The 26,900-nt window shown below is 46.9% G+C and overlaps 1 protein-coding gene across 6 annotated transcripts in view; it reads right to left on the bottom strand.

Annotated features, from left to right (window-relative positions):
• Positions 1-1,697: 1,697 nt before the first annotated feature.
• The window catches only part of TMEM104 (transmembrane protein 104), a 62,673-nt gene continuing 37,470 nt past the window's right edge, over positions 1,698-26,900 (bottom strand). For all 6 annotated transcript variants that reach the window (XM_037914988.2, XM_037914987.2, XM_043528982.1 and 3 more), the window contains 2 exons: positions 25,184-25,277; positions 1,698-6,190 (listed from right to left, as the gene is read on the bottom strand). In XM_037914988.2, the coding sequence (XP_037770916.1) occupies positions 5,430-6,190; positions 25,184-25,277 (855 nt within the window). In that variant the 3' untranslated portion in view covers positions 1,698-5,429. The remainder of the gene's footprint in view (positions 6,191-25,183; positions 25,278-26,900) is intronic.

The following is a 26,900-nucleotide window of genomic DNA, read 5'->3' as shown; positions in this document are numbered from 1 at the left end:
CTCACTGCATTTTCCACTTTATGCATCCGATGAAGTGAACTGTAGCTCACGAAAGCTTATGCTCAAATAAATTGGTTAGTCTCTAAGGTGCCACAAGTACTCCTTTTCTTTTTGCGAATACAGACTAACACGGCTGTTACTCTGAAACCTAGCATTTTTCAGGCACTGCAGAACGGCCCCCATGTCCTCCCCCATTATACCCTCTGGATTTACTCAACTGCTAAGGTCTTGCCTTGGCCAGGATAATGGCCAGTGCCATAGGTAATAAATGCACGGTCCAGCTGGGCTGACTTCCAGCTAACAGTCCAGCCCTTTGGACTGTTCACCAACCACTAAGAACGCTCCCTGCGCCAAGTAGCTTGAAAGTTAAAATGAATTCTGCATCTGTGTGAAATGTATCATAAGAAACACAGTCCCCGGGGCCAGGTCTGAAAAATGATAAAGGCTTCTGGAGCGACGGCCAGCTTGCAAGAGTCTGGGCTAGAACAGGAGCATCCGTACCTGAGCCACAAGCCGGAACGCCCAAGCACGGGAACAGAGTGTATTTGTGACTGGCATGAAATACTCTGTCAACAAAAGAAGCTTACAGGTCATCACAGACTCCATTGAACTTACACGTCTGTGATTAGGGTTATACCATACAGGTTTACAGCCAAAGGAAGGAGGCATTATCAGACCTGCTAAAATGAAGTGCAAGGGGGGTGGGGGGAACCGTTATGGGAAATGAAGCTTTTTACCTCTAGGACACTGGTTCTAGTCTGGTCCTGGTTAGTAATGGCTGCAAGTCATTAGTACGTAGCATCTGTTCAGTAGCCTGTGTGAAATGGTTTGGCCTCCTGCTGGTTGCTATAGTGGAGAAGCATTCACATCACAAACACTGCCACAACTGGCATCTTCCACAGAGAAGCCAGAGATTAAATGGTCATGGAGACGAAAATGCTGATACTGATAGTGGTTTCCCCAGCTCAGGGCAGAGGCAGATTTGATGCTCCACAGGAACGAAGCTTGCGCTGCTGCTGATGCCCATGCCATAGCTACGTGGTGGAAAGAGGACTTCACCCTCCGGTGCTGTCTCAGTGGCCCTCACTGGTTACCAGCATTCAATTAAAAAGGTAACATTGTCCCAAGCCTGTCTGATACTTCAGCCTCCCTTCCCGCCACCCCCCCACGTTGCTGTTGCTCTTTGAAGTGCGGCAGAAGATTGAATCCATCCCTAATGCCACTTTGATTTCAGATTTACAGTCCAGCCAAAAAATTCCTCCACTGTCTGTTGAATCCTTAGAGAGAATCATGGGAGGGGAAAGTGTTTATTTCCATCGTAAGGATGTGTTCTAATATTTTCACATAAATCAAGCTGGGTTTTATGACGCTAATAAATTTGCCAGCAGAAATTTCATTTGCTGCCAGAGGCGGTGGAATGATTCAATTTGTTTAGTTTTGAGCGTAAGGGAATGTAATTGAGAAGGGTAAAGTACAGATGTTTTAATTGAGTTTTCAGAGAACATCTAGAGATGCAGGAGGCTAATACATCGGGACAGACTAGGGCCTCAATTACTCTGAGCTGTCACAACCACCCCTGCCCTCTTTGTCTGCCACCTCCCAGCCTTCTGCTGCTCCCATGGACTGATTAGACAGTGGAGCCACCACCAGGAGAAATCGTTCCTTATACACACAGGAAAAGGCCAAAGCAAGAGAGATGCAGAATGTGCGTTTTATTTGTATGCCTTTTGGAGAAATAATTACACACTGGGACAAGCTGAGTACGGCGTGGTGAGGATCAAAACAAACCCCTGTCATAATAGCCATTTAAAAACATCTCATTCTTAAACCAGACAGGAGACGAGTTATCATGCCACACCAAGCCAGGACAGCAACTGGACCCCTTCTGCCGCCTGCTAGCTCTGCATCTAATGAGACGGGCAGGGACCAAGCTGAGATATTTACTCTGGCTTCATCCATCCAACTCCCTGTTTTCCTTCAACTTTTTGAGGCATTTCTTGTTTCACATTTTAAATGAAAAATGTTCTCCCCCGCCTTCCTCACTGTGGAGTGTCTGCCATTGGGAGGGTTGATTCTTTCACTGATTGAGGACAGCAGGTGTCTGGAAAGTCTCTCCAATGTTGCTTTTCACATGTAGCAAGGAGAGCATTCCCTGGTGAGGCGCCAGGCAAGACACCCATTCTACAATGAACCAGACATCCCTCGCTGTTAAGCTACATCTCAGATCAAGGCTGGTTTATACCTGTTCACAGCTTACAAAGGGGCCCCACGGAAACCACCCTTGTGCAGCATTCCAAAGGAAGCTTCTCAGGAGGGGAGTTCATCGAAGCCAGAGAAGAAAAGGCACACTGTAACTGAAGTCCATTAAAACCAATTCTGCCTGTCAGAAGGCAGACAGCTGTGGAATCTCAGGTGCCCATGCAAGAAGGGGTTAGTGGGAAAAAGGGAAGCAGTACCATGGTTTGTAGTACAAAACAGGACACCATGCACTTGTGCTTTGACAAACACCACTGCCGGACCTTTTTGGGCTGGAAAGGGAAATTTCCTGGTGGTGGGAGGGTCACTGCAGTCGTAGACTGCGCTTGCCATAAGATCATGAACCAAGCTATGCTGCCTCAGGCCCAGTTCCCAGGCTCCGGGCCAGCAGCTTCTGCACACTATACGGAGCTTGATGTTTGCAGCTGTACCAAGGAGAGTGCTCGGTGGAGACAGGCTCACTCTCAGAGCAGAGGTTTGCTAGCAACTCTGCTCCCTGACCTGGACAGGCCAAGGGTGGGCGAGGAAAAAGGAGAGCAGGGTCTTTGAGCATTTGGCAGCCCTGGAACAGAGAAGGAATAAATGGCTAATTAAAGTTGCCTGTTAGCTTCTGGACACTTGGGGACGTGGTCTGGTGCTCTCTGTGGGACACAAGGCAAGAAAATCAGCTCACTGCTTTGAGGGATTGAGATGGATAGAAAGACCCTCGAAGCCAGTTACCAAAAGGAGCCTTGTGCCATGTACCATTTCCATCCATTTTAAGGTCTTTCACAAGCTCATTTCTTTGCTGCAAATGTGCAAAACCTATTCCTACCAGTGCCTGCCCCTGTGCTGTACAAGAACCGAAGGGCCCAGTGTGCCCTGCCATGGTGTCTGCGATCTGTCCCATTCCTGGCTGTCAGACATAACAACCGTGAGAATGAGCAACCGAAGGAAGCAGGTGCAAACTCCTTCACTACTCCCCGCAGGTGGCTCCGAGCTCAGCTGTACTATGGATTTGCCCTCCAAACTGCTTCTCTGTGCTTTTGAACAATTCACTCTCACAGCCCACTCAGTAACCTGGCACCAAAAGAGCCATATCAGCTTCCTTGTAGCACTCAAGGCCGCGTAGGTAGCTGAGTGATGCACCAGCAAGGGCTTCCAAATACTGTTTATAATTGGGAGGAGAGGGGATGTCAGGTTTATTATGCTGGAACCAACTCCCCTCCACCCAACTGGCACATCCTGGTTTACACAATGTTCAAGGACATCTTCGCATCGCTTAAGGGGGTGAAGGGTTTTTCCCCTCCTGCTTTTAAAAGAAAGCTGCTTTTGCACAGCCCCAGCCACCTTGAATGTTTCCATGGCAGGAAATGCTTCGTGTCGCATAGAAACCTGAAACTTGTATTAAAAAGAAAGCTTGATTAAAAAAAAAAAAAAGACAGCATGCCCAAGCTTACCGTTGGCGAAAAGTGACATTTAATATAGCAGTAGCACTGGGAGCAGGGTATATAATGCCAGAGACTGGCAGCTGTCTTTGAACCTGGCTTAATCACAGCGAGGGGAAATGTTTTAAAATATTTAAGGTAAAAAGTTTAAGAGTAAACGTTCTGCCTCCTGGTATTAAAGCCTTTATTGTATGACCTTTGACCCTGGGCCCTCAGGTTGCTAGAGTAATAAACGGGTCACTTTGCAGTAAGAGCGTTAGTAGCCCCAACAGCACAGAATTAATCAAAAGACTGTCGGTGTCCAATACAATAGACAGTTCTCCTGCAAGAAGAGAAGTGTCTCTCAGCCTGTAAGCTGGGGTAAGGTGTGCTAAGTGGAATTTTTTGAGGGCAGATGATTCTTAAACTCTGTCTCAAACAGATGCAAGAAAAATTCTTAACCCTAGGCAGAGGGAGAAGTTAGAAGCAGGATAATAGCGTTATGGACCATTTCCAGAGCTTCCTCCATGGTTTTACTCTCTCTGCTTATACTTCTGAGCTCTATTTCTCTGAGACAGGCACAGTGAGTGGGGCACTGCTGAATTCTCCAGCTGGCACTACATTCTCCCCTGAGTTTCAAGGCTAATTACCCAGAGCAAGAGACTGGAAATGTCAGTATGCCCAGCAAGTGCTCTTGAGGGTCTAATGCAGGTCACCGACAGGTAATTAGCACCTCCCAAGGCCACACAAATCCTGACTGCTGTGTCCATAGTCTGCCCTGCTGCTTCAGTACTTGTGAGATCTGCTCTGACAGCTGACGCCACTTAGCAGCACCAAAGAGCTAACGAAGTGAGGAAGAGACTGGGATCCAGAGCCCCGCAGAATGGGTTTGCCTTGGGAGGGAGAGTTAAGGCAACCAGAAAAAGCGGTTAGGAGCAGAACTCCAGGACCAAGTGTTGGTGTAATCTTATAGAACAGGCAAATGAGCTAATCCAGACCCATTGAGTCCACACTTCTACCCCATAGACCACACTGCAAATAAAACAAAGGCCAACATTTTCTGAAAAGGTAGTAACAGAAATGGAGAAACTGTGAGAAAGACTTGTAACAGGATCAGTCATAGTATCCACATAGAAACCCATTGCTTTCTACAGTCTCCTCACCCATCCTCCAGACATGCCACCAGTTGTCATCCCTAGTTAACCAGCTCCCTCACCATGCACCTGAAATTCTTTAACAGAAAACAAAAAAGTCTGCTACTTCCTTGGTGAGGGGTAAGTGGATCACTCCAGAGAACTGCTGTTGGATTGTGTTAGCAGCTATAACAGTTCCCTGTCTCTGGCAGAGATATTTGTCCAGCTCTCATGGGGAGCGGATGCAGTCCAGACAGCCTTCCATGTGCCGAAACCTGCAGCACCGTAAGGAGGCTGCTCCTGGACAGAGAGGAAGATGCTCTGTAACGGAGCTCCCCCAACTCAAGGCAGAAATGGTCAGATACTGAATAACCAGGGAGGCCTTCTGAGAGCTCCCAACCCTGGCTTCGCATGATCAGTCTGAGAACCTGAATCAAAAGGAGGTTGAGCAAGTTACATCAGCACCCAAAGTGAAGAGGGGATAGAAAGTCCTCACATCCAGATCAAACCTGCATCAACAAGCCGATTGCTTGCGAAGACCAGGTTGTTGGGTTTTTGTTGACTGAGTCAAACAGGAGTTGAAATCCTGGAATCTCCTCCAGAGCCCTGGATGAAGAGCGCTGCTGCCCCATCATCAGAGTTTTGTCTCACTCAGGACGATATTTGCAGTCACGAACACAAAGCAGAAAAGACTCCAGAGCAGCACGAACCAGATCCAGAAGATGTGCCGGAAAGGGGACAGATGGTTATTGACTGTGCCACTGCCGAAGATCAGCTGAGTGTCCTTCCGACTACAGTAGGCCAAGAAAGCTGGGATGATGTACTGGATCCCATTGCCAGCATAGGCTCCCGTGATGCCCACCAAGGACTCCAAATCGTGTGTGCAGACAGCCACCAGCACAGGGGGAATCAGAGTGATTGCTGGAAAGACAATCCTATCCACCACCCATGGGTACGTCCCACCCTCCCGGTGGAAGAGGGTCTTCCAATTGTTCCGCAGGGTCACAGCGATGATTGGGAAGTTAGTGCTGATAGTGAAAACAGGAAAGAGGCCCAGGAAGTAACGAATGAAGGCGATGTTGGTGATATTACAGTTGGTGAAATTGAGCGTGTACATGTCCATGAGGGTCTCATTGCGGAAGCAGTAGATGGCCGTGAAGGACAGGAGGCTGTAGAAACCCAATATTAAGATGTAATCCAGCAGCACCAGTTTGTTTACATGTTGCTTCTTGGAGATTGGAGTGATGAGGGACGGCAGTGAGTGCTGGCACATGAAGGAGTAGACACACACCCCAAAGAGGTTGGGGATCCCCGAGAGCTGCGCCAGGGGTGGGTGACCTTCCCCTTCACCCTTGCCGATGTGGATGAGGGCCAAAATAATCATGACGACAAAAGCTGCAAAACGAGAGAGAGAGAGAGACAATGGTAAGCCATGCCAGCATCCAGGCTCCCAAACGCAGCTCTCCTTGGCAGCGCAATCTCTGCACTAGATCTCGCTACATGTCTACAGCTCAGGAGATAAGGAAAACCACTTCCCTGTGGAGAATGTGGCACTGCATATCAAGGAGGAATTATACAAGGCAGTTACCACTTTATTGGCTTTCAACATGAGGCTGTACATCAGAGAGAATTCATATGGGAACAGCCTTCTGACTTGGTCTTTAGCAAGTATATCTAACCATCACCCTCTCTCAGGAAATGGGCATCCTGTGCTCTGCAAAGTCCAACACTGCTGTCATTCATCACTTTTTCACTGCAGGGTCTCTCTTCCTATCCACCTTGCAGAGGTATGTTAAAACACCTTCCAAACATCCCCACCTACAAAGTTAGCCTAAAGGGTATTTGAGAGAGATTACTCTGTGCAGGAGGCAAGATCCTAAACCTGGCCACAGACACCGATGCCACTCGTGTGACTCGCTAGTTGAGGTCCCTGAAGCATTAGCCTACAGGGTGTGTGTTGGGGATAGGGCAACACACAACTGCTATCACCCGGGAAAGTGGGTGGAACAACCACAAGGACTGGCTATTTCTTGGGCAGGAAGAACAGGCCGTCTACCGCTAATCCCAGAGTGGGGAGAGAGACTAAAGCAGCACTGAAAAAATACTATTAAAATTAATCAGTTCCAGGCATAAAATCCATTTGCCTGCCCTTTACCCGGATAATGGGAAAAAACCCAACTAATGATATTTGACTAGCCTGTCAAAACAAGGTACTTGCTATGGACAAGAAGAAATATGAACGGCTGGGTTAAAGTCTAGGCAGGAAATGAAGCCTTTATCACACTCTAGCAGTAGAACCCGGGCTAAAAACAGTTAGCCACGTACAAGGAACAGCAGCCTAGCAATAGGCACAGTAAGAACCACATCCTGACATTATGGAAGTCACTGCAAGCCTGGGAAAGCTGGTCACTGGCTGAGTTTCCGAAGGGTGAAACGCTCTGCCTGCTTGACAATGAAAGACAGTATTTTCAATCTAAGACTGGTAACGACTGGGAAGACACAACTGCCCTGGCTCTTGTAGAGCTCTGTCTCCGGCATTGGCTGAGAGGCCTAAAGCACAGCGGTGAGTTACCAGGTAATCAAAAAATAAAGTAAAATGCTGACATTCCTATCAGACAGCTTCGAATGTCAAATAAAACAGCAGACAAACGAAAGCAGCAAGTCTCCACGCGGAGCATCCCAAAGCAGGTAGGCCGTCTGTGTGCTAAAAACGCTGGGTGCCTGCTGTAGGGGAACAAGGATGCTCATTTGTTCAGCAACTGTAATGCCTCCTACACCCACCAGCGCCTGGAGATTGTTGTGTGTTGCTGATGACCCCTTGGTGGGAGCAGATCTAAGGAAATATTTGATGTTTATGGAATAAATTCACAAGCACTCTGATTTATCCAGTCCATAGAAGGGAACAGATCAACTTCATCCAAAGCTGCCACTGATACAGAACTGCAACGTCTTTTCTCTTAAGCCAGGGGCAATTGTACTTCCCAGTATCCAACACAGCCTTGGCGCTAAGTGTGCCAGTAACTGGGCCTAGCACCCCAAAACATCCATTTACCCATTGTACTGGCCAAACTCCGATACGTACCCTACTGCAGAGAGCCTAATGCAATAGACTCATTACCCAAGGACGACGACGACGACTCCTAAACTCATAGGGTACACATTACCCACTTCACCCCGTATCATAAGCAGTTACCCACCTAATCCTTTATCGTACCTAGTTACCCACCAAATCCACCTATTACCCTACAGCACACAGTTTCATTCCCTCTTTAATAGTGTCCCCCTTGTACCGACCCTCTATCAGTAGGGCCCTACCAAATTCACAGCCATGAAACATGTGTCACGGGCTGTGAAATCTGATCTTTTGTGTGCTTTTACCCTATACTACACAGATTTCACAGGGGGAGACCAGAGTTTCTCAGATTGGGGGTGATTCCCCAAAAGGGAGTTGCGGGGGGCGGGGGGGTCACAAAGTTATTTTAGGGGGCGATCGTGGTATTGCCACCCTTATTTCTGCACTGCCTTCAGAGCTGGGTGGCCGGAGAGTGGCAGCTGTTGGCTGGGCGCCCAGCTCTGAAGGCTGCACCCTGCCCGCAGCGCAGAAGTAAGGGTGGCAATCCCATACCGTTCCACCCTTACTTCTAGGCTGCTGCCTTCAGAGCTGGATGGCTGGAGAGTGGCGGCTGCTGACTGAGGGCCCAGCTCTGCAAGCAGCAGCGCAGAAGTAAGGGTGGCAATACCGTCCCAGGCCATCCTTACTTCTGCGCGGCTGCTGACGGCGACGGCTCTGCCTTCAGAGCTGGGATCCCGACTAGCAGCCGCCGCTCTCCAGCTGCCCAGCTCTGAAGGCAGCGCTGCTGCCTGCAGCAATGGAGAAGTAAAGGTAGCAGTACCACAACCCCCTCGCTACTATAACCTTGCGACCCTCCACCCCCACAACACCTTTTTGGGTCAGGACCCCTACCATTACATCACCATAAAATTTCACATTAGCTGAAATAATGAAATTTACTATTTTAAAAATCCTATGACCATGAAATTAACCAAAATAGACCGTGAATTTGGTAGGGCCCTATCAGACTCCATGATGCATTTCAATCCACCCCTCTGCAGTTAGCATTTTATTGGCCGCATGAGCTACCCACTTCAGATTTTTCATCCCCTAATGAAAAAGGACAATGCTGGCTGATAATTTTGCAAGGGGTCTAGAATATAAACAAGCTGTTACAGACCTATTACATAAAGGCATTATTGAAGCAAGATCACATTTGGAATACCAGGCACAACATCCATCCCTGAGACCGGACATAGTGGAGAGAGCTGGGGGGATTCAGAGCTGGGTATTTACACACTTGCTCGAATTCTAATCTGAGCCAAGGAAAAAGATGCATTACAAACCCAAAGGCAATCATCACAGGAAGGGCCTTTCTAGTTCTCTGGTAAAGTGTTCCCTCTCCCCAAATTACCACTGACAGAAAGACTCCAGAATGCTCGTTAGCCACTCTAGTAAAAGCAGAAAGACCTTCAAGTCATCCAGAGCCTGCCTCAGGACACTGAGTATACTCAGCACAGCTGACAGTGAGCTTGGACAGACTGACAGGAACAGGAAAGGAAAAGCGAGAAAGGAGAGGACACAAAGTTAAGGAACGAACGAGCCAGACAGGTTACACTGCTTGGGAAATGCAAATAGACGACATTTCTCTCTCTCTTTTGGGAGAAGTGCTCAACTCATGAAGCCCAGTCTTGTATCTCTGTCACATCTTAACTATTTTTAACTGCAAGAGCCCTGCACCTCTTTCCCCGCTGAAGAGTGAGTGCGAATCTCTACCATCTCTGCTCAGTCAAGAGCTGACCTATCAGCTCTCATTCAACAATGCACAGCAAGATCAGCTGATCTCCCTGGTGAGCCTCAGAGTTTGCACCCCTTTTCAGAGTCTTTGTACGGCAGAATGGTAGCCTTACTCAGCTGCTCTGTGTGGACCGGAGCGCCAGGTGCTTTATTCACACGGGACTCTAGCAGTAGAGCCTTGCAGGCTAGCTTCTGTTTCCAGTATATGCTCTAACAGCAGGGGAGCAGCGCAGGATCACATTTCCACTACGCAACCTGTCAGAGTCAATCCCCACCAGTACCCCTGCCTCCACACTCCATGCCTGTTATGGAGATGGGCCACATGAGACCTGGCACAGCTTTCTATGCAGGTGACCTGCATGCACACAAACACCAAGCTGTGGAAGGAGGCTAGGCAGCTGCTTCCAATTCAGAGACAAAAAGAAACAACTCTCCACCTTGCTTCTGGAACGTTAAGATTTTCTGGATTAGAATAAAAACTGCTGGAGGCAGAACCTGAGTTGATTCCCTACTTTTTTAGGGTTCAGTGTACAGCCCCCCCACTTTCACATTCTGCCCATGTCAGCTTACTCCAGTGATTCTGCTGTTTACCCCACAGTCCTTGGCAAGACCAGGAGAAACTGGTGACTTCCTTTATAAGAAAGCCATGCTTTGTTAAGCTGGGAAGTCTAGGGCTTGATCTAAAACACAGTCAATGAAACGGCTCTCCACTGACATCAATGGGCTTTGGATCAGATCCCTAATGGGGAATGATGGGGTTTCTCAGCACAAGGCCACCCACAGTGGAGATTGTAGAATCTGCTAGAACCACTGGTGCAACATTTCTGAAGTGTTCGGAGAACCTTGGATAGAAGACTGCAGAGAAGAGCAAGCTATTATGTTCTACAGAATGGCTGTATTGCCTAAATGAATTCTCTTCCTGACACGGCTATCCCAGTGAAGCAAGTCTAACAAGAGGTTAAAAATCTAGCAATAGCTTGTCAAAGCGGAAGTGCTACTGCTCTGCAAGAAGCTCTCAAATGAAATGTTCTATCTTGGGGTTGGCACAATGTAGGAGTGCTATCCTTTTCAGTGGCTCATAGCGTACCCATCTCCCATCCGTTGAGGGGCATGGGCTGGCTGGGTGAATTGGGAGACTCCCCTACTGAAGTCCCGACCACAGATAGATCTCTCTAGCAATGCTTCCCCAGCAGCTGTATTCTCTCTTGGCCATTGAAGTGGAACAGTGTCTCTCTCCTGTCCTGGCTGCTGAAATTGGAGAATTAAATGTTCATATATTAGATTTATTACCTGTCCCTGGGAGGAAGTAAGACACAAACGAAAATTCTGAAACCTAGTTATGCTCAATGATAAATCAAGATGAAAAGAGGACGACAGCCTCTGACTGACAGGCAGTCTCAAGCAGATGAGAAAAGGATCCCGTGTGTATGCATGAAGCTTCCTGTTCACGTCCTTTTATTCTTGGGATAACAGGCTGAAGGCAAAGCCAAAATACTCCATTAAAGCAGCCTACGGCTCCAGCACTAACATTCCTATGGTGCTCCTGCACCTGGAGGGAACCTGGTTAGCAGAGAGAAAATGTGTTAAGAAAATTGCTCATGTGTAAGGAATAGGTTTGGGCAGGAGGGACTGAAATATGAAGCAGGGATGGAAGAGACCTTCAAACACCACTTCAAAAGGATGAGAGCCAGAGAAATATAGAAGACAAATATAGCTTTGGTCGCATCCACACTAGCTAGCAGTCACCAAACAAAAAATGGTTGATAACAGAAATCTAGTACATCTTCTCCAATCAGCATGGACTGGGATTATTTTTCTGAAAACTGCACTTGTCAAACCATGCTATAGCCTATACCATCCACACCCCACCCAAAGTAATGTACAGCTTGGTCTTATGCTGATCCAGGAAACTATGCTAGAACCTTGTTTAAAAATTCAATTGCCACTAGCATGATTTTCAGTTGTTGCACAGACAGCACCAAAACTGCCACCATTTCTCCAGGGAAGGTAGGAGAAAAAAGCAAGAGGATCAGACACCTTCATAATTGGGAGACAGGCCTCAAGAATGTCAAGGGCATATGTAAGATGCCTGTAAACCACTGGTTCTCCAGTTGTGTTTCATGGAGCACTCCTGGTGACTCCATCATGAAACATTTTGAGACCCAAGCAGTGGGAAATAAAAGTGGGGGGCAAGGAGGAGGAGGTGGTCTCTATGAGAACATTTCTTAGTAAGTGCATAGGAGAATGAAAGGAGATGGAGAATGCCCTCTCTACACCATGTGATGAGAACCATATAGATAACCTACAAGGGGGAAGGGAGACAAGAAAGGAGGGAAGGCCAGAAAGATCACAAGAGACTATGAAAAATGAAATGCAACTGTAAAGTGGTGGCAATATGGTGCAGCATCCTGCCTCTGCTTCCTCCTCCGTCCCCGACACCCATGTGAACTGCAGCTTCCTTGGAAAACAGTGTTGTTTATGGCTGATTGACACAGTCGCACTAGTCAGAGAGGCAGATTACATGGTTTCAAGGGGTTACTGGCAGGTTACAATCACCTCTTACACTTTAAACATATTTGAATGTTTAGAAATAAATAAAATGAGCCCCTGTACAAAAGCAGTGTAAGAGACTAATTCATACACACCCCAGACAGCTCGTTTTCCACACAGTGAGACAAGCGGTTCTGGGAGGGACATTTCTGCATCCCACCTTCTTGAGAGCACACCCTTACTGGCGAAGGATACAAAAGGGGTGACAAATAGAACACAGCATGGCTTTTTAATTACCATCCCCAACCGAGGTTTTCTGTTGTTCGTGGGGAGAGGACACCAGCTCTCTAACTTGGAAGACACAGGCCTCTTCTGAGAGGAAAGCTAAGGCTGTCTGTCCTCCTTGACCAAAGAGATGTTGATTTTAGAAAGATGACAGCTCTGCTATCAGGCTCTCGCGGCCAGATGAGTGAAGAATACATAAGAGCCTATATCCGAAAAGCGGCCCTGATGGAAAATCTGGGAGTCTCGGGATATTCAACATTCCATCTGTGCCCTGCTCTAGTGGATCGATAACACAAAGCCATATAGGGAAGTGAGAAAGTGAAATCAGTCTTTCTGAGCTCATTTCCTCAGAGCCCGACTGGGATCCCTCCCGCAGCCTCATGCTTGCCATGCATTCCTCCACAGGGGAAGGGGTGCTGGGCTGATCTCAGTCAGTCATCCATTCATCCCTATCACAGACAGTAGAGCAGGGAATTGGGAAGTCTCAGGCTCACCCCATGCGGGGAGCTGGAGGCACCATGTGGGTGTTCCCAAGTTTGCTCTCCATCCCCCTGCAAGATGCAAATGCTGGAAGACAGCAGTCTCAGGTTGGCTCCTTGTCCCAGGTTCCTTCAAGGCAGAGGGGTGAGAATGTGGTATGCTCAGATGCCATCCTCTCAGTGCATGGGGAGCAGGGACAGAAATGCAGTTTTCCCTTCCTCTCTGTCCTAGGAGCAAGTCTGGGACCTGGACCTCTGTCACTGAATGGTGGTGGGAGAACACAGCCCTCCCATGTTCATACTCCATCCCTCCGCATGGAGTGAAGTGGCCAACGTGACAGTCTTAGGTCACCCCTTTCCACTACACCAAGTTTACTCTTCACCCTCCACAAGAAGCAGGTGTGGAAACAAAGCATTCACCAGTCTGCTCCTCCTCTGTCTCTGCCACATCACCAATGCACCGCAGGTAGCAGCTTTCACCAGGGGACAGGACCTGGGTCTCTCCAAATCCTGGATATTTAAATGAATAGCTGTTATGAGACAGAATTTCGGGAGGTCAGAAGTAAACAATGTCTCCATTTTGCCATTAAACTCATTATGAATATTGATGATTGAGACAGGGTGTCCTGGAGTCGAGTGCCTGGAGTGTTTTAATTTTACTTAGTTGCCAAGGAAGGCTTTCAACATTCATAATAATACATAAAAATCATAGCTGCGAATCCTCCCAAGAATCCAGTTCCACTGGTGCTTTCATAAGGCAAAAGAAACCCCGTCAAGCCTGAAAAGCCACCGATAAGCCCTCCCCAATATCTGCCCTTTAGCAGTAAATCCGCCCCCCTAGAGCTGTTGCCCCAATATCATGCTCGACAATGATTTTCTGACTTCACCTTTCCTTGTAGCCCATCGGTGCAGCTCCGTGTGGTTGGACTGATGGAGCGGAGGCACTATGTTTAGAAGAGTTTCGGAGAGAAAGTTTTGCCTGGAAGGCAGAGAAGTTGCAGCCTTGCCTCCAGAACATCTTTATGCAGATGGAAACAGGAAGGTCCCAAGTCAAGATGTGCACCAAGAAAGAGGAAGAAACGTACGGAGATGCGCCAGTCACACCGGGTCAGATACAGTGTAACTGGCCAGGACCATGCAGCAAGTTAAGCCTCATTGGTGTTAGGTGATGGAGCATTTGCTCTTCCAGTCAATCTCTCTCTCCAGTGACAATCTGAAAGGTGCCATGTTACAGACTCTCAGCCTGCACAGGTGCCCCATAATGCCCGGACAGCAGCCAAGAGCCAGTGGAGCGGACTAGGCTTTGTGCTGAACTCTGACTCTAAACACTGTGCCTTCCTCAGGCACTTCCAAGCAGGAATGTCTTAATCACCCTGGGGAACTGCTCCCGAGCACTCATAGGGGTAGCAGGCTGCAGACCAGCGGCAAGCAATCATACTTTGCAGAGCAACCTCTGTTTCTATTTTCAGCTGGCATTATCCCCTTCATGGAAGAGAGACTGCAACAGGGATACAAACAGTAAGCAAGACATGGATAACTGCATATATTTGCTGCAGTCATGAGTTGTGCCCTTTCCAACAACAACCATTCCCTCAGCCTGGAAACCATGATTAACACTAAACGAGCATCACCAGGTTACGCAGACATCTTGCTCTACATGTCATCCCTTCTAATGAACCGGAGCAGCGCAGGGTGTGAAATGCTGCCACACCGTCTTGCTATAAATGGAGGCCCCCTATGCCTCATTGCCCCCATCCACCCATTTAGAACTGTTTGTTTAAGCAGGCGCCCTGTTACAGCTTTGACACATTTGCAGGAGCGCCATCCATCAGTGCTGGCTGACGGTGTGACAGAGCTTTCCTCTCGAAGCAGAGAATCAATATGCCAGGGGATAACAATAATGAATCACCCTCTCGCAATGCACACTGCTCGCTTCCCATTTCATACGCAAGGCAGCGTGATGGATTCGGGGAGGGAGGTGGCACCAAAAGGGGAAGAGGAGGGGAGTAGGCAGAGTCTCCCAGGGTCAGCTCCCTTTGGAGATGATTCCGGGAGAAGAAACCACCTCCTTTTTCTAACTCATCTACCGCAGTGATCTCCTGGACCCTTGCCAATCCAAAGCACGTTTTATGCAGACAGAGCACACTGGCTGGGAGCCCCAGGGCGGCTAGGTTGTCCTAAGAGGCGTGGTGGTAGCGGGCAAGCACTGGAGTTTGGAGGGGCTCTATCCCATTCCAGCTGAGAAGTGAGAGGGAAATAAACTGAACAAAAGCAGAGGACAGCTAAGCTGTCTAAGCCTCAGTTCTGAAATACCTAGACACACTGGCAAGACAGGGTTCAACTCACTTCAGCATTCCCAAGTAGAGTCACTGAGTTGCACAGCTTACGGTGTGGTTCTTTGGCAGGAGACATTAAAAAAAAAAACAGAGGCCTTGTCTGCTCCGTGTGGACATTAAAAATCCTAATGGCACTTTTTGGAAGGGCAAAAATTTGCCTTAGGGGGGGTCCTTACCCAATGTTGTTGCTTACCCATTGCCCCAGAGGGCACTATCCACCTTGCTATTTCCCTTGACCCGAGGGAGGTGGCTGCCTTTCAACAGTGCTCTGTGTGATTAAACCCACTGATCCTTTGGGATCAGAAGGTGCTAGAGTTTTACTATACACGTAAGCTGTTAAGACAGCTCACTATTACCAGTCACACTGGTAAAACAAACCTCTGAAATTAGAGGCTTCTGGAATAAGCCCCGATCTGACTCCTACATTAACTCACGTGTCCTCCCTAGAAATTGTATGATCTCACCCAGGCAGAGTTCATGAGCCCCAGGCCTCTCGTAGCTGAAATGGACAAGCTGCTCTACACTTTAGTGAACGGTTCTGTATGAGAGGATGACAAAAACAGTGTGAGGTGGAACCACAGGGGTCTAGGCACAGTGATAGAAGCAATGAGTGGATCTGCCTCTGTGGAAGTGGGAGCTAGGAGGCTGTCAAGAATCTTTGACCCGTCTGATGGTGGAGCCTTGAAAGCACAATGCAGGCAAGAGTGTCCCTAACTCTGGGGAGACATGGGGGCTTGTAAGGAATACAGATGGGCACCTGTACCCGGTGAGGAAAACAAGTCAGAGCCATTAGAGGGAAGGTGGGATCTCTGCCTCTGGAAGAGTGTTACACTGATCTCAGACTAGGAGGGGGAAGGAAGAGTTTTTGGTTCTAGAAAAAGTTACAGAGCAGTCAGAAGGGCTCATGGCCTCAGTGTGGACAGTTCATACAAGGTAAAGCAGGACTTTGGCTAGGGGACAGTTTGAAGTCTGAGGCTCCGTCTACATTGCATGGAACCGTAGCTCACCCAGGCAGCAAAAGTGCAATGACACATGCTGAACTTCTCAAGATCATACAACGTGGAGTGTGACTTGTGGAGAAAGGCAAAAAAAAGGGAGGTCAGGGGAATAGAAACCGTGCATTTAGTGCATCTCATCTGTAACACCGATCACCCTGATGTTCTACCCACACTGTCAGCTTTCACTAATACCCTCTGCCACCCTGCCAGAGATTACTGCTGCCCTGACCCTGGCAAGATGCAGAGACTGTTTCACTAACAAAACCAATTTTTTTTTAACAAATGAATCAAGTCTTTCAGCTGTCAAAAGCTCTAGGATAGGATTTTACTGCTGGAAAACACCAACTCTCTGCTTCTTCCTTCCCTGCTCATGGCAGCGTTTGCTACAAGATAATCAAGCAAACTTACAGTAACCTCCTCCAATTGCAACTCCTGCCATTAACTGTGTTGAACCATTCCTCTCTCTGATCCCATATCAGCTGACATGCTGTACGTATGCTGCATGCCGGGGCACCTCGGGGAGAGAAAAAAAACTGTTTTGTACCCTGATGGTATCACGGCTCCTTCATCTGTACATATAGGAGAGGAAAACTGGTTAGGGATGTTTGTTCACTTCTGCTGGAGATCACATGTAAAGTTATTTTTTGCCAACGCTCCTTGGATCTCCTATGGCAGTGTCCTCAAGCCATTAGACCTGGTAGCTAATCCCAACTCTGCTTCTGGAATCTAGACTCCTGGTATCTAGTCCCTGCTCTGCTACTGACATGCAACGTGACCTTGGATCATCCACGTCATTGCTCTGTGCCTCAGTTTACCATTCTGTAAAATGGGGATAATACTTTCCTACCTCACAGAGTCATTGTGAGGTTCGATTAACATTTGCACAGTTGGAGGTGCTAGGGCAGTGCAGAGTGTCTGAGGCCAGCGAATCTGTCTCGAAGCTCAACAGCTCTGGTTTACTTGGGCCCCCATCCAATGAAGCGTCACTTCATTTGCCAGTGATTTTCCATGTCTTGTCTGAATAATGCTCTATATTAAGCATCCTTATAGACTCAGTGGAATGCACAGTTGCTCTCACTATTGATGTACACTCCCTCCATCCCAAAATCTGCATAGGTGTCCTCATTCTGGATGTCCTCACAGAATGCCAAAGTGGGTAGTGATCTGCTCTAGTATTCTCAGCCCTCCACAGACCTTTCTGAACAGGCTCTGCACCCCGTCACAGGCAACCATTGCTTTATCTCCTCCTGACTGGAGATGACGTTCTTTTCAGGAACATTAACCCCTCTGGCAGGATCTTAGCAGTCCCATCCAGCACTGTGTGTCACTCTCAATTTGCATCTGAAGCTATCAGGTGCTTTCACTCACGCCGGCACCATTTCATCCCATCCCAGCCTTCAGACAACACTGAAACAAGCTCCTCAGATATGTTTAAAAGCAGGCACAGCGGAGAAGCATGGCCTTTTAACTAACTCTTCATAAATATATTCTCTTCTTAGTGAATTATTTATCCCAGAGGGCTCCTAAAGCAGCTTTCTCCTCTCCAAAAGAGACCAAAAAAAAGCAGAAGGACTTGGTGAAAGAGTGACATCAGTGTCCTTAAGGCAATCAAAAATGCAATACAATGTCCTGATTTATAGTTCAACTCCCTCCTTCCCCCTCCCAATGGAGGGTGTAAAGAAGAGACTAAGGGCAGAGGTCTAACTGGTCCTTCCTTAAGCTGCCACAGTAAGCTCTGTTTTTAATCACCAGAAGAGCAGCTGCCTAGAGAACTGTACAGTGGCTAACTAATCTCCTTGCAGGAGATTGAAAATATAAAAACTTCAGTTATAATAACTTCAGTTATTGTCACTACCCCTACACCAGCCATGGCTATAAGTCTTGTAGTCTCCCTTCCCCATCTGCTATAACTCGTGTTAAAAAAAACAGCAAACTGGCCCAAGGATTTTAGGGTGGATGACCTCCAGCTTGACCAGTTTAAATTTGAATCAGGACAGCAGTGACCAAAAGTCACCACAACATCTGAATTCCATTCAGTGGTCTACAGGACATGATCTTGGATAATTCTCAGTGGACAAATGTCTGGTACAAAAGCCTCCATCGCAATTGTTACACCCTTGGCGGTCAAAGTGTAGATGCCGAGGGATGGAATTGGTATGGAAAATGACCTACCCTCTCAGCCCTCAAAGTACGAGGAACACTGGGGAGGTTATTCTTTGCTGCCTATGTTGCATCTGTTCTGTGGATACAGAAAGGACTTCAGTGTCCAGGGCTGTGAATCAGGCATCTTGCACCAACACTAAATTCAGATGGGAGAAACGAAAAGAAACAAAAAAACAACAAAAACAAAAAACAGCCTCAAAACAAGCAACTAAATTCCATGGTTCCCAGGGACTGGAAAGGGAATTTTTTAGGTGGCTGAGAGGTCAACTGGAAGCCAAAGTGACAGATGCCAGTTCTGAAAGGGAAAGGTTAAGCTATTTTACGATCAGTAGGGTCTACCTACAACACAGCTTCTTCTGACAGCTGTGCTATTTTCCAGTATGGTTTGACTAGCAAAATTCTCAGAAACCACCTCCCTAACCAAACTGGTCTACAGCCCTGCCAGCAGGGTTTCAACTGTATTTTGGAGCGAATGACAATAGGAGACGTTCTTTCAGAGAAGCCTGGGCCTTTGAGATTGGAGGGGATGGTGGTGGTGAGAAATTAAATCCTGGTCAAATGACCCATTGTGTTATTGTTTAATTACTTAACGTTATGCAAACAGGTAAACAGATATGTAAAGCAGCATGAAACGTTACTTTTTTGCAATCAAGTGGAAGACGGCAGGCTATCTGCACCTTTCTATAGGCAGGGCAAATTTAGCAGAAGGCAAGTCTACCCATGAGAAAATAACGTAAATAACTGAAATTACAGATGGAAAGAACTTATGAGATCTTAGTGCATGCCCTCGAGTCAATGAAAGACTGTTTCCTACGGTAATGCCCTGGCATTTGGGATGGGAACAATGGCAAGCCCTGAGATAGCATGTAGGGATTAGAATAGCATATCTGGAGTCAGGAATTTTGGATTCATTCTTGCTTCTAGCACTGATTCACTGTAGGATCTTAGACCTCAGTTTTCATATCTGTAATAAAGGGGCTAAACTTACTGAGGTGTCATTACTCAGGGTTCCTAAAGTGGTTTGAGCTCCTTTAGCGAAGGTATTTCTAAAAACACGTGTCACCAGCCTATCTAAGAACAGGAAAAAATCAGCGAAGGATCTCGATCGCTGAGCCTGGAAGTGAAAACTGAGCATCAAAAGCTATAGCTGGGTATTAAGTGTCTGTGTGAGGTGGAGGCAGAGAAGGAGGCGGCAGCAGAGGCAAAGAGAAAGAGGAGAGATTTAATTAATGGTCTCAAGTTTATCCCCAGAATCTGGGCCAGGATTGTGACTGACCCACTTTAAGAAGTGCAGTAACCAGGACTGATGTGCTAATTGTCTGATCTGAATGCACCGCAAAGCATAATGGAGGGTGGGGGGGAAAGAACACTGCAAGCCAGCAACAGCCAAAACTGTAGGAAGTTTATTCCTCTCCAAAATGGATCTTGATTAAAATGCAATATTTTCTAATAACTACAACTGGAGCATCTGGAGCAGAGCATGCAGCAAGTGTCCTGAGTGAAAGCTGTCTGAGAACATTTGCCACTGATGATACAATAACCGAGGCAATACTCATGCTGTCGCAATCTTTAAAGCCAGAGGTCTCTGCTCATAAAGCTGGGAATTCCAGGCTGTAACAGGTAGCAATTAAATCGGTTTAGCTGCTGAATACACAGTAGCTCAGTGTTTGCCCCTGAGCTCCAGCTTACCAAACACTGTCCTTGTGTTATCTTTTCTAACCCATATCCTTCCCACGACACTGCGGGACGCAATCATCCAACAATGCAGAGCGCCGTTGTGTACTGGAGTGCCCCACGGTTCCCACTGGAGGAACACCTTGCACTCACCTGCATGGCTTCAGGCCCTGAGATTTTCGTTCTGCCTTTGCCAGATTCTGAGCTGTGCCCTGTGATACCCAGTCACCAGTACCCAGGAGAGGATGTGGGATATTGCTGAAGAAGGTGGGGATAAGGTGGAACCGTGGCACTGTGAACCTAGCCTCCTTGAGGGCTCCAGGGTAAATGATGGGCTGAGGCACTAATTAGGTCACTTGTAAGTACAAGTGTGGGTGGGAATACCCTGCCACCGGCACCTAAGAGAATGCAGTAAGAAACAGGTCAGCTCTAGAAATAGAGTAAGAGAAATTCTACATGGTCATAATTTTGGGGGACCGAGTCAGGCTGCTGAGACCAACCTAAATCATTGCCTCCAGCCTTTGTCCTCTGTCAACATAGGAGGAGGAACTGCGGACCGAATAAAAAGCAGAGTATTTCTTCGGGATATTTTGGGCATTTTAGATAAAAATCAAATCTCTCAAGGCTGTTTCCTTGACCAGGGCATAAAAGCGATATTACTCCAAGAACTGGGTTAGCCAAACTGCATTAAAGGATCCACTCCAAGAGTGCTTTAACCAGGCTAGGGAACAATCTTCTTGTATCGCCTCTGACAATTTTACAACAGTTTTAGGTTACTTTGGGGGTGAATGCGTATAGGAAAGGGGAAAGGATGCTACAGCACAGTTCCCTGTAAAGAATCCTTGGCCAAGCTGATGTGAGAATTGGTACTAGCATTCTATGAGCAACAAACACCTTTCAATGTTATAGCTAGCAAAGTTTTGACCTGCAGTTGTACTCTATAAAAGTAACAATATTTGAAGAGGGCTGTGGCCCAAATCTTAGAACACTGTTTCACCTTGCCAGCATGAATTATTCTACAACTGTCTTAGAAAATAAAAGTTTTAAGGTTAGCCCAATTCAAGACCTAGGCTAAAACATTATAATCAGAACCTGGATTCTTCCTGCACTGTCGGATGTTGCTTAGGGCACAAATAAGGCTTCACTATCCCTGTCTATCTTAAGAGCATAAGAACGGCTATACTGGGTCAGACCAAAGGTCCATCTAGCCCAGTATCCCGTCTTCCGACAGTGATCAATGCCAGGTGCCCCAGAGGGAACGAACAGAACAGGTCATCATCAAACGATCCATGACCTGTTGTCCATTCCCAACTTCTGGTAAACAGAGGCTAGGGACACCATCCCTGCCCATCCTGGCTAATAGCCATTTATGGACCTATCCTCCATGAACTTATCTAGTTCTTTTTTGAATCCTGTTATAGTCTTGGCCTTCAAACCTTGGGCCACTCTTTGCATGTCCCCTCTGTTGCTAAGGCCAGTAAGTTCTTCCTCTAAATAGTGTTCCATGGAGGGATTCATTCAGTCGGCCCCTTTTGGATGTTCCTCCAGCTTTCCAGTGGCATGGACAGGGAACAGAAATACATTTTTTTGTATATACTGGCAAAAAAGAGCCATGTTATACCACAACCGTATCAATAGCACAACTGAGCCCTATGTTAGGAAATTTTTTGGATAACCATCTTATAGCCTATTAGCTTCCTACTCGGTCTGTTAGAGACTGCATCTATGCGGAGCACATTCAGAAATTCTCCAAGAGCTGGTCTAGAGTCAGTGCAATTCACTGGCCTTAGCAATAGTGAGAATACTAATATAAACTGGGCTATGGGATTTTTAACCACTGTTATTTAACCTGTTCAGAGCAGGACTAGACAACTATTAAAAACATCTGAGCTTGGTTTACGCTACTGCTCCCACCATGGCTAGCACTGGTATTCGGCCAATTCTGGGAGAATTTCTGAAAATGACAAGGGGAAACAAGTGTTAATTATTTTATTGCTATTCATAAGCCCAATACAGCGATCTGAAACAACGCTTACAACTTTGTAAAGAGCTGTGTTTAAGACGTGGCTCTCGAGAGATGCTAACATGGTTTCAGGTCTCCATATAAACTGAGTCTTTAGCCATTGCATGTTCTACTCCACCTGATGAAACATACCTGTGCCCTCAAGGAAATGCTTCTCCATAGTAGTCTTTGTTTTCAGAGCAGTTCTTTGGGCCCAACCAATAGATTCCTGTCTGTTTGGTATCACCAATGTTATTGCACTTGTACTTTAAAGCCTCAGATCATTTCAAGAATTCCCCATACACCTTGGCCTTCTGGGTGCTTCAGTATGTATCTGCCTCAGCTGCACACAAAGAACTTCCATAACATCAAAAAAATAAAGAATGCCACAGCTGGATGCAGCAGCCCAGCCAGAACAACCCAGGCATGGTTGTTCCTCTGAATTCTCTGACCTGGACCAATTTTTCTTTGTGATGCAGGTGGTAGCGTTCTCAAGGTAGCTTATTTTTTGAAGTCTTTACATCTCATGGAGAAAAACGACCACTGTAGGCTTTGTTACTCGAAGTATTGCTTCTGAAGAGCATATGGCTCTGCGAAGAGGCGAGTGACATTTGATCATCACTCAGATCAGAAGGGGAAAGAGAGGAAACAACTTTCAAAGGCAAGGATGACAGCATTACAAACAAAAGTAGAGACGACCTTCACATGCAGCTCTCTCTCTGTCCGCTGCCAAGAGTCATCCTTTCCGCTACTGTCATCTTAATCTTCAGTACACCCGGGGCAGTGCAGACTGATGTCAGCCCCTGCGGCTGGGAAATCCACAGGCTTTCACTGAATGGGGGAAAGGTTGCAGTGTACGTCCTGCAGCAGACACATTGGAGGCCAATATTAACCGCTAAGGACAGAGTGCACAGATGGGTCAGCTGTGCAGAGGACTGGCTTCCCACAAAGCTGAGGCAAGTGCAAGTTCATGCACTTGTCCAAAGGGGCTGGCTTGGTCAGCCTATCTGAAAGGGGAGGTGAAGCGCAGCTGGCACTTTCTGAAAGAGGAGAAGCAGATGTGTCCCCTTCACTTAGTAAAAGCCAGTGCGGATCAACCAGCCTGGTAGAGTTGCAGAGTTTGGCTCTGGTGCTCAGGATGGGTTCCAGAAACAACTTCAACACCACTCTGCTAGAACAGGCCAGGAAATGCAGTCACAGATCCTGGAGAGAGGGAGTGGTGCCTGGCCTTAGTATATCAGAAGGATACAATCAGCACACCAGGAAGCCCAAACCAAGCACAGGGGCTTAATCCTTCCTCTAACTCTCTTTGCAGTTCCCCCTCTCCTACAAGCTCTGCAGTAGGAGCCTAACCTACCCCAAGTACATGGATTCAACCCCTCCCCAAGCTCTGCGGCAGAATCAGCCCAAACCCAAGCCCTGCAGCAGGACTATTACTCTTTATTTACTGTATAAACCCACTTTCCTTTTAAGAATCTTCTTTTCTAATAAATCTATTACTCATTGATTCCTTTGCAATAGGTACCACCAGGGCCATTAAACATCATTATCTGGGACAGACATCCCCTAATGGCCTGACACGGGAATCAATCAGGCTAAATCATGAATTTCCCCTACACCTTACCAAACACGTCTGTCAAGGAAAGAAAACCTTTGGGCCAAGGTTTAATGATCACCCTCCCTATTCTGGAGGCAGCTGGCTAGGGACAGACCAACGGCAGGCCAGCCAGGTGCCAGGTTGTCTCAGAGACGGGAGGCTTGACTGATACATTCGCAGGAAGAGAGGAGACTGGGTGATCGGAAATGGGCCAGTGAGATGAGAAGGGATTATATTTTTTGCTACCTTTAATACCCCTTTAATGAGATAACCCCTCCTTCTGGGGAGCATGGGGCTTTCAAACCTTTCATGTGCTCAGACAACAAAGGAGAGACCCTGACATTCGAGATTTTCACACCATACGGGGTCAGTGTTCGTTATTTCAAATCGCTCAACATTTGAGGTTCTGCAGCTTAATCTCTCATCCACCGTGGGAGCTTCATTTCCCTAAGCAACACCACAGATAAACCTCAGCTCAGATATTCTCATCCAGCCCCTCTTGAGTACTGCTGGGGGTTTCAGATCAGGATTACAGGCCTTTGAACTTGGCTAACCGAAACGGGCCTTTACGGCGTACAGAGTGATGCTGAACAGGTGAAAAAGTCCCAGAGGGTGAACTAGGGAAAGTTCTTTTTCCTTCCTGACATGGGCTGATGATAGGTATCAGTTATCGAATCTGGGTCTGGAGTAGACTGAGATAAACATTCAGAATTATAAGCCTGGGCAAAACAGTGTGCAAATATGCAACCTCTTCCTGAAATATATGCACATGGCCCAGATTCACTGCCATTAAGTCCTTGGATGACTGACAAGATTCAGGGTGCGTTCTCCTTTAAATGCATCAGTGCTCCAAAGAGAAAACTAAAGTAGTCACCTCCTGCCACAATGAACTCTGTCCTGAAGGAATGGATTGATCCCACTTATTTCCAAGACCTGGATCCTGAAGAAATTGACCCAATGTTCAGGAGAGTCCATTGGGAGAACTGCCACACAATCCAATAGCCTTATCAAAGAGAAACATCTCTAAAATGCCCATCCTCCCCTGCCTTGACACTGGAAAATCCAAGTGTTGGTGTTTCAGTTGCGAGATGGCCAGACTGTCAACATGTGTAGTACTCTGATCACAAGAACCGGAATTTCCACGCACCCCTCCAAAAAAAGCTTCACTTTTTAGTGAGATACCATAAAAGACACACAAGGGGCTTAGGGAAGAAGGCAGAGCGCCGACTGAAAACAGCTTGTGTTAGTTAAGAAGTTTCTGAGGCAGCCTACGGTGCACCAACGGCAAGCCACTTGGGATTCAGCACCATTTTAGCAAGTGTTCACTTATAAAACTCGTGTCTGGCTTGAAAAAAAAAAAAAAAAAATCTACGGTTGACTCAGGTCTTTGAGAGGGCACGATGTGCAGGCCATGACAGAGTTAGTCCAACGTCTATATACAATACCCCTGATTCAGTTTCCATCAGTAGGGATGGGGTGGAGGCTTTCTAAAACTGAAGAAGTTCATGGACTCACCTATCCATCGCATCAGGGATGTCATGATCTGCAGATACTTGGTCTTCTGGACATTAAAAAAGGTGAAAGGACCCAGTAGTAGAGTAAATGCTGTCTGGAAAGATAAACAAACAAACAGGAATCAGGCTAAAAATCAGATTTTTGCTAATAAGGCCAAAAAACAGTGAAATAAACTTCTTCTGGAAAGCTCAGCTCAGACACAACTTCTGTTTGGTACCAAGATTTCTTCACTAGTTTTAAAGCTGGATTGGCTGAGACACAAGGAGGGGAGAAACTAATTGCTTGATGTCAGATTATATGCCTCAGGCAGACCAAGCTCAGGATCCTCTTAGCTTCTTGATGTTTGCTATCACCTGTACAGTACGCAGTTACTGACAAATTTTAGTAAAAGCTATCAGTGTAACTTTACAGAACATTAAATATTAAACCTCTTTGTTTGGGTATATGCTCAATTTAGGTCTTGGTAGCTGTAGCTGTGACCAGTCTGGTTGAATTAACATTGATGGGCCTGCCTTGAGGTGTGCTAGCCTGAAAAACAGTGGAACCTGCCACGTGACAAGGGTGAACCAGCTCCAGCTAAACTAATCCTTGATGTGCTACATTTTCACTTTTACAATGAAGCATTAACAGAAAGTAACATGTGCAAACCACACCCATGAACTGAAAACTCTGAAGATAAAGAGCCTCCCAGTGCCTTTGCTGTTAAGAAACACTCCATGCAGATTTCAGAGTAACAGCCGTGTTAGTCTGTATTCGCAAAGAGAAAAGGAGGACTTGTGGCACCTTAGAGACTAACCAATTTATTTGAGCATAAGCTTTCGAGAGCTACAGCTCACTTCATCCGATGCATCACGAAAGCTTATGCTCAAATAAATTGGTTAGTCTCTAAGGTGCCACAAGGACTCCTTTTCTTTTTATCCAACCTCGGCAGCGGCGGTGGCGGGGGGGGGGGGGGGGGGGGGGGGGGGGGGGGGGGAAGGAGGAGAGAGAGGTGCCGCTTACCTAACAGACTAATTAGCCAAATCAGATAACAAGAAGCACTTTAAGAACACACACAGAATGTCAAGGGCTTGAAAGAGTTCTGAGCACCCACTGAGAGAAGCTAATGTGGTATCCAGAGGGGTTGCTTCTATTGAGAAGGTTGGGGGAAGGAGGAAGGGAGTGATACAGGAAGAGAGCTTTGCCCACCCTTTGTTTTTGTGGGGGGTGAGAGTGTGACAATCAATCAAGGACCGACTCAGACTCTCATCAGTAACACGTGCAAGCAGTAGTCTACAGGAAAAAGGCCCAGAAGACACCAGCACACGCTGTGTCCATTTGCATGGCAACTAGTAAGATTTTTTTAAAATAAACAGAGCAATAAATACTTAACGTTTACATAGCTCTTTTCATCCACACATCTCCAAGCACTTTACAAAGGAAGGTAGCACTCCACTTTACAGATGGGGAAAACTGAGTCACAAAGAGGCTATATGACTTACCCAAAGTCCCACAATGAACCCATGGAGGAGCTGGGACAGAACCCAAGTTATTTAAAGACCCGCACAACTCCAGGAAACTTTTCTAAACCCGTTCCAGAAAATATGTAATGCAACTCGAATGATTTCACAACACAAATATTGCCAGGTGGCCAAAATAAACCCAGGGTGGCGACTGGAAGTCAGGACTTTTGGGTTTTATTCCCAGCTCAGTCAATGATTTGCTGCAACACCTGGGC

Source organism: Chelonia mydas, chromosome 14 (genome assembly GCF_015237465.2).
Source record: "Chelonia mydas isolate rCheMyd1 chromosome 14, rCheMyd1.pri.v2, whole genome shotgun sequence".
In the NCBI taxonomy this organism is placed as follows: domain Eukaryota; kingdom Metazoa; phylum Chordata; order Testudines; family Cheloniidae; genus Chelonia; species Chelonia mydas.
Note: the sequence above shows the minus strand (reverse complement) of the source record. Positions and strands in the feature narration are given on the sequence as shown.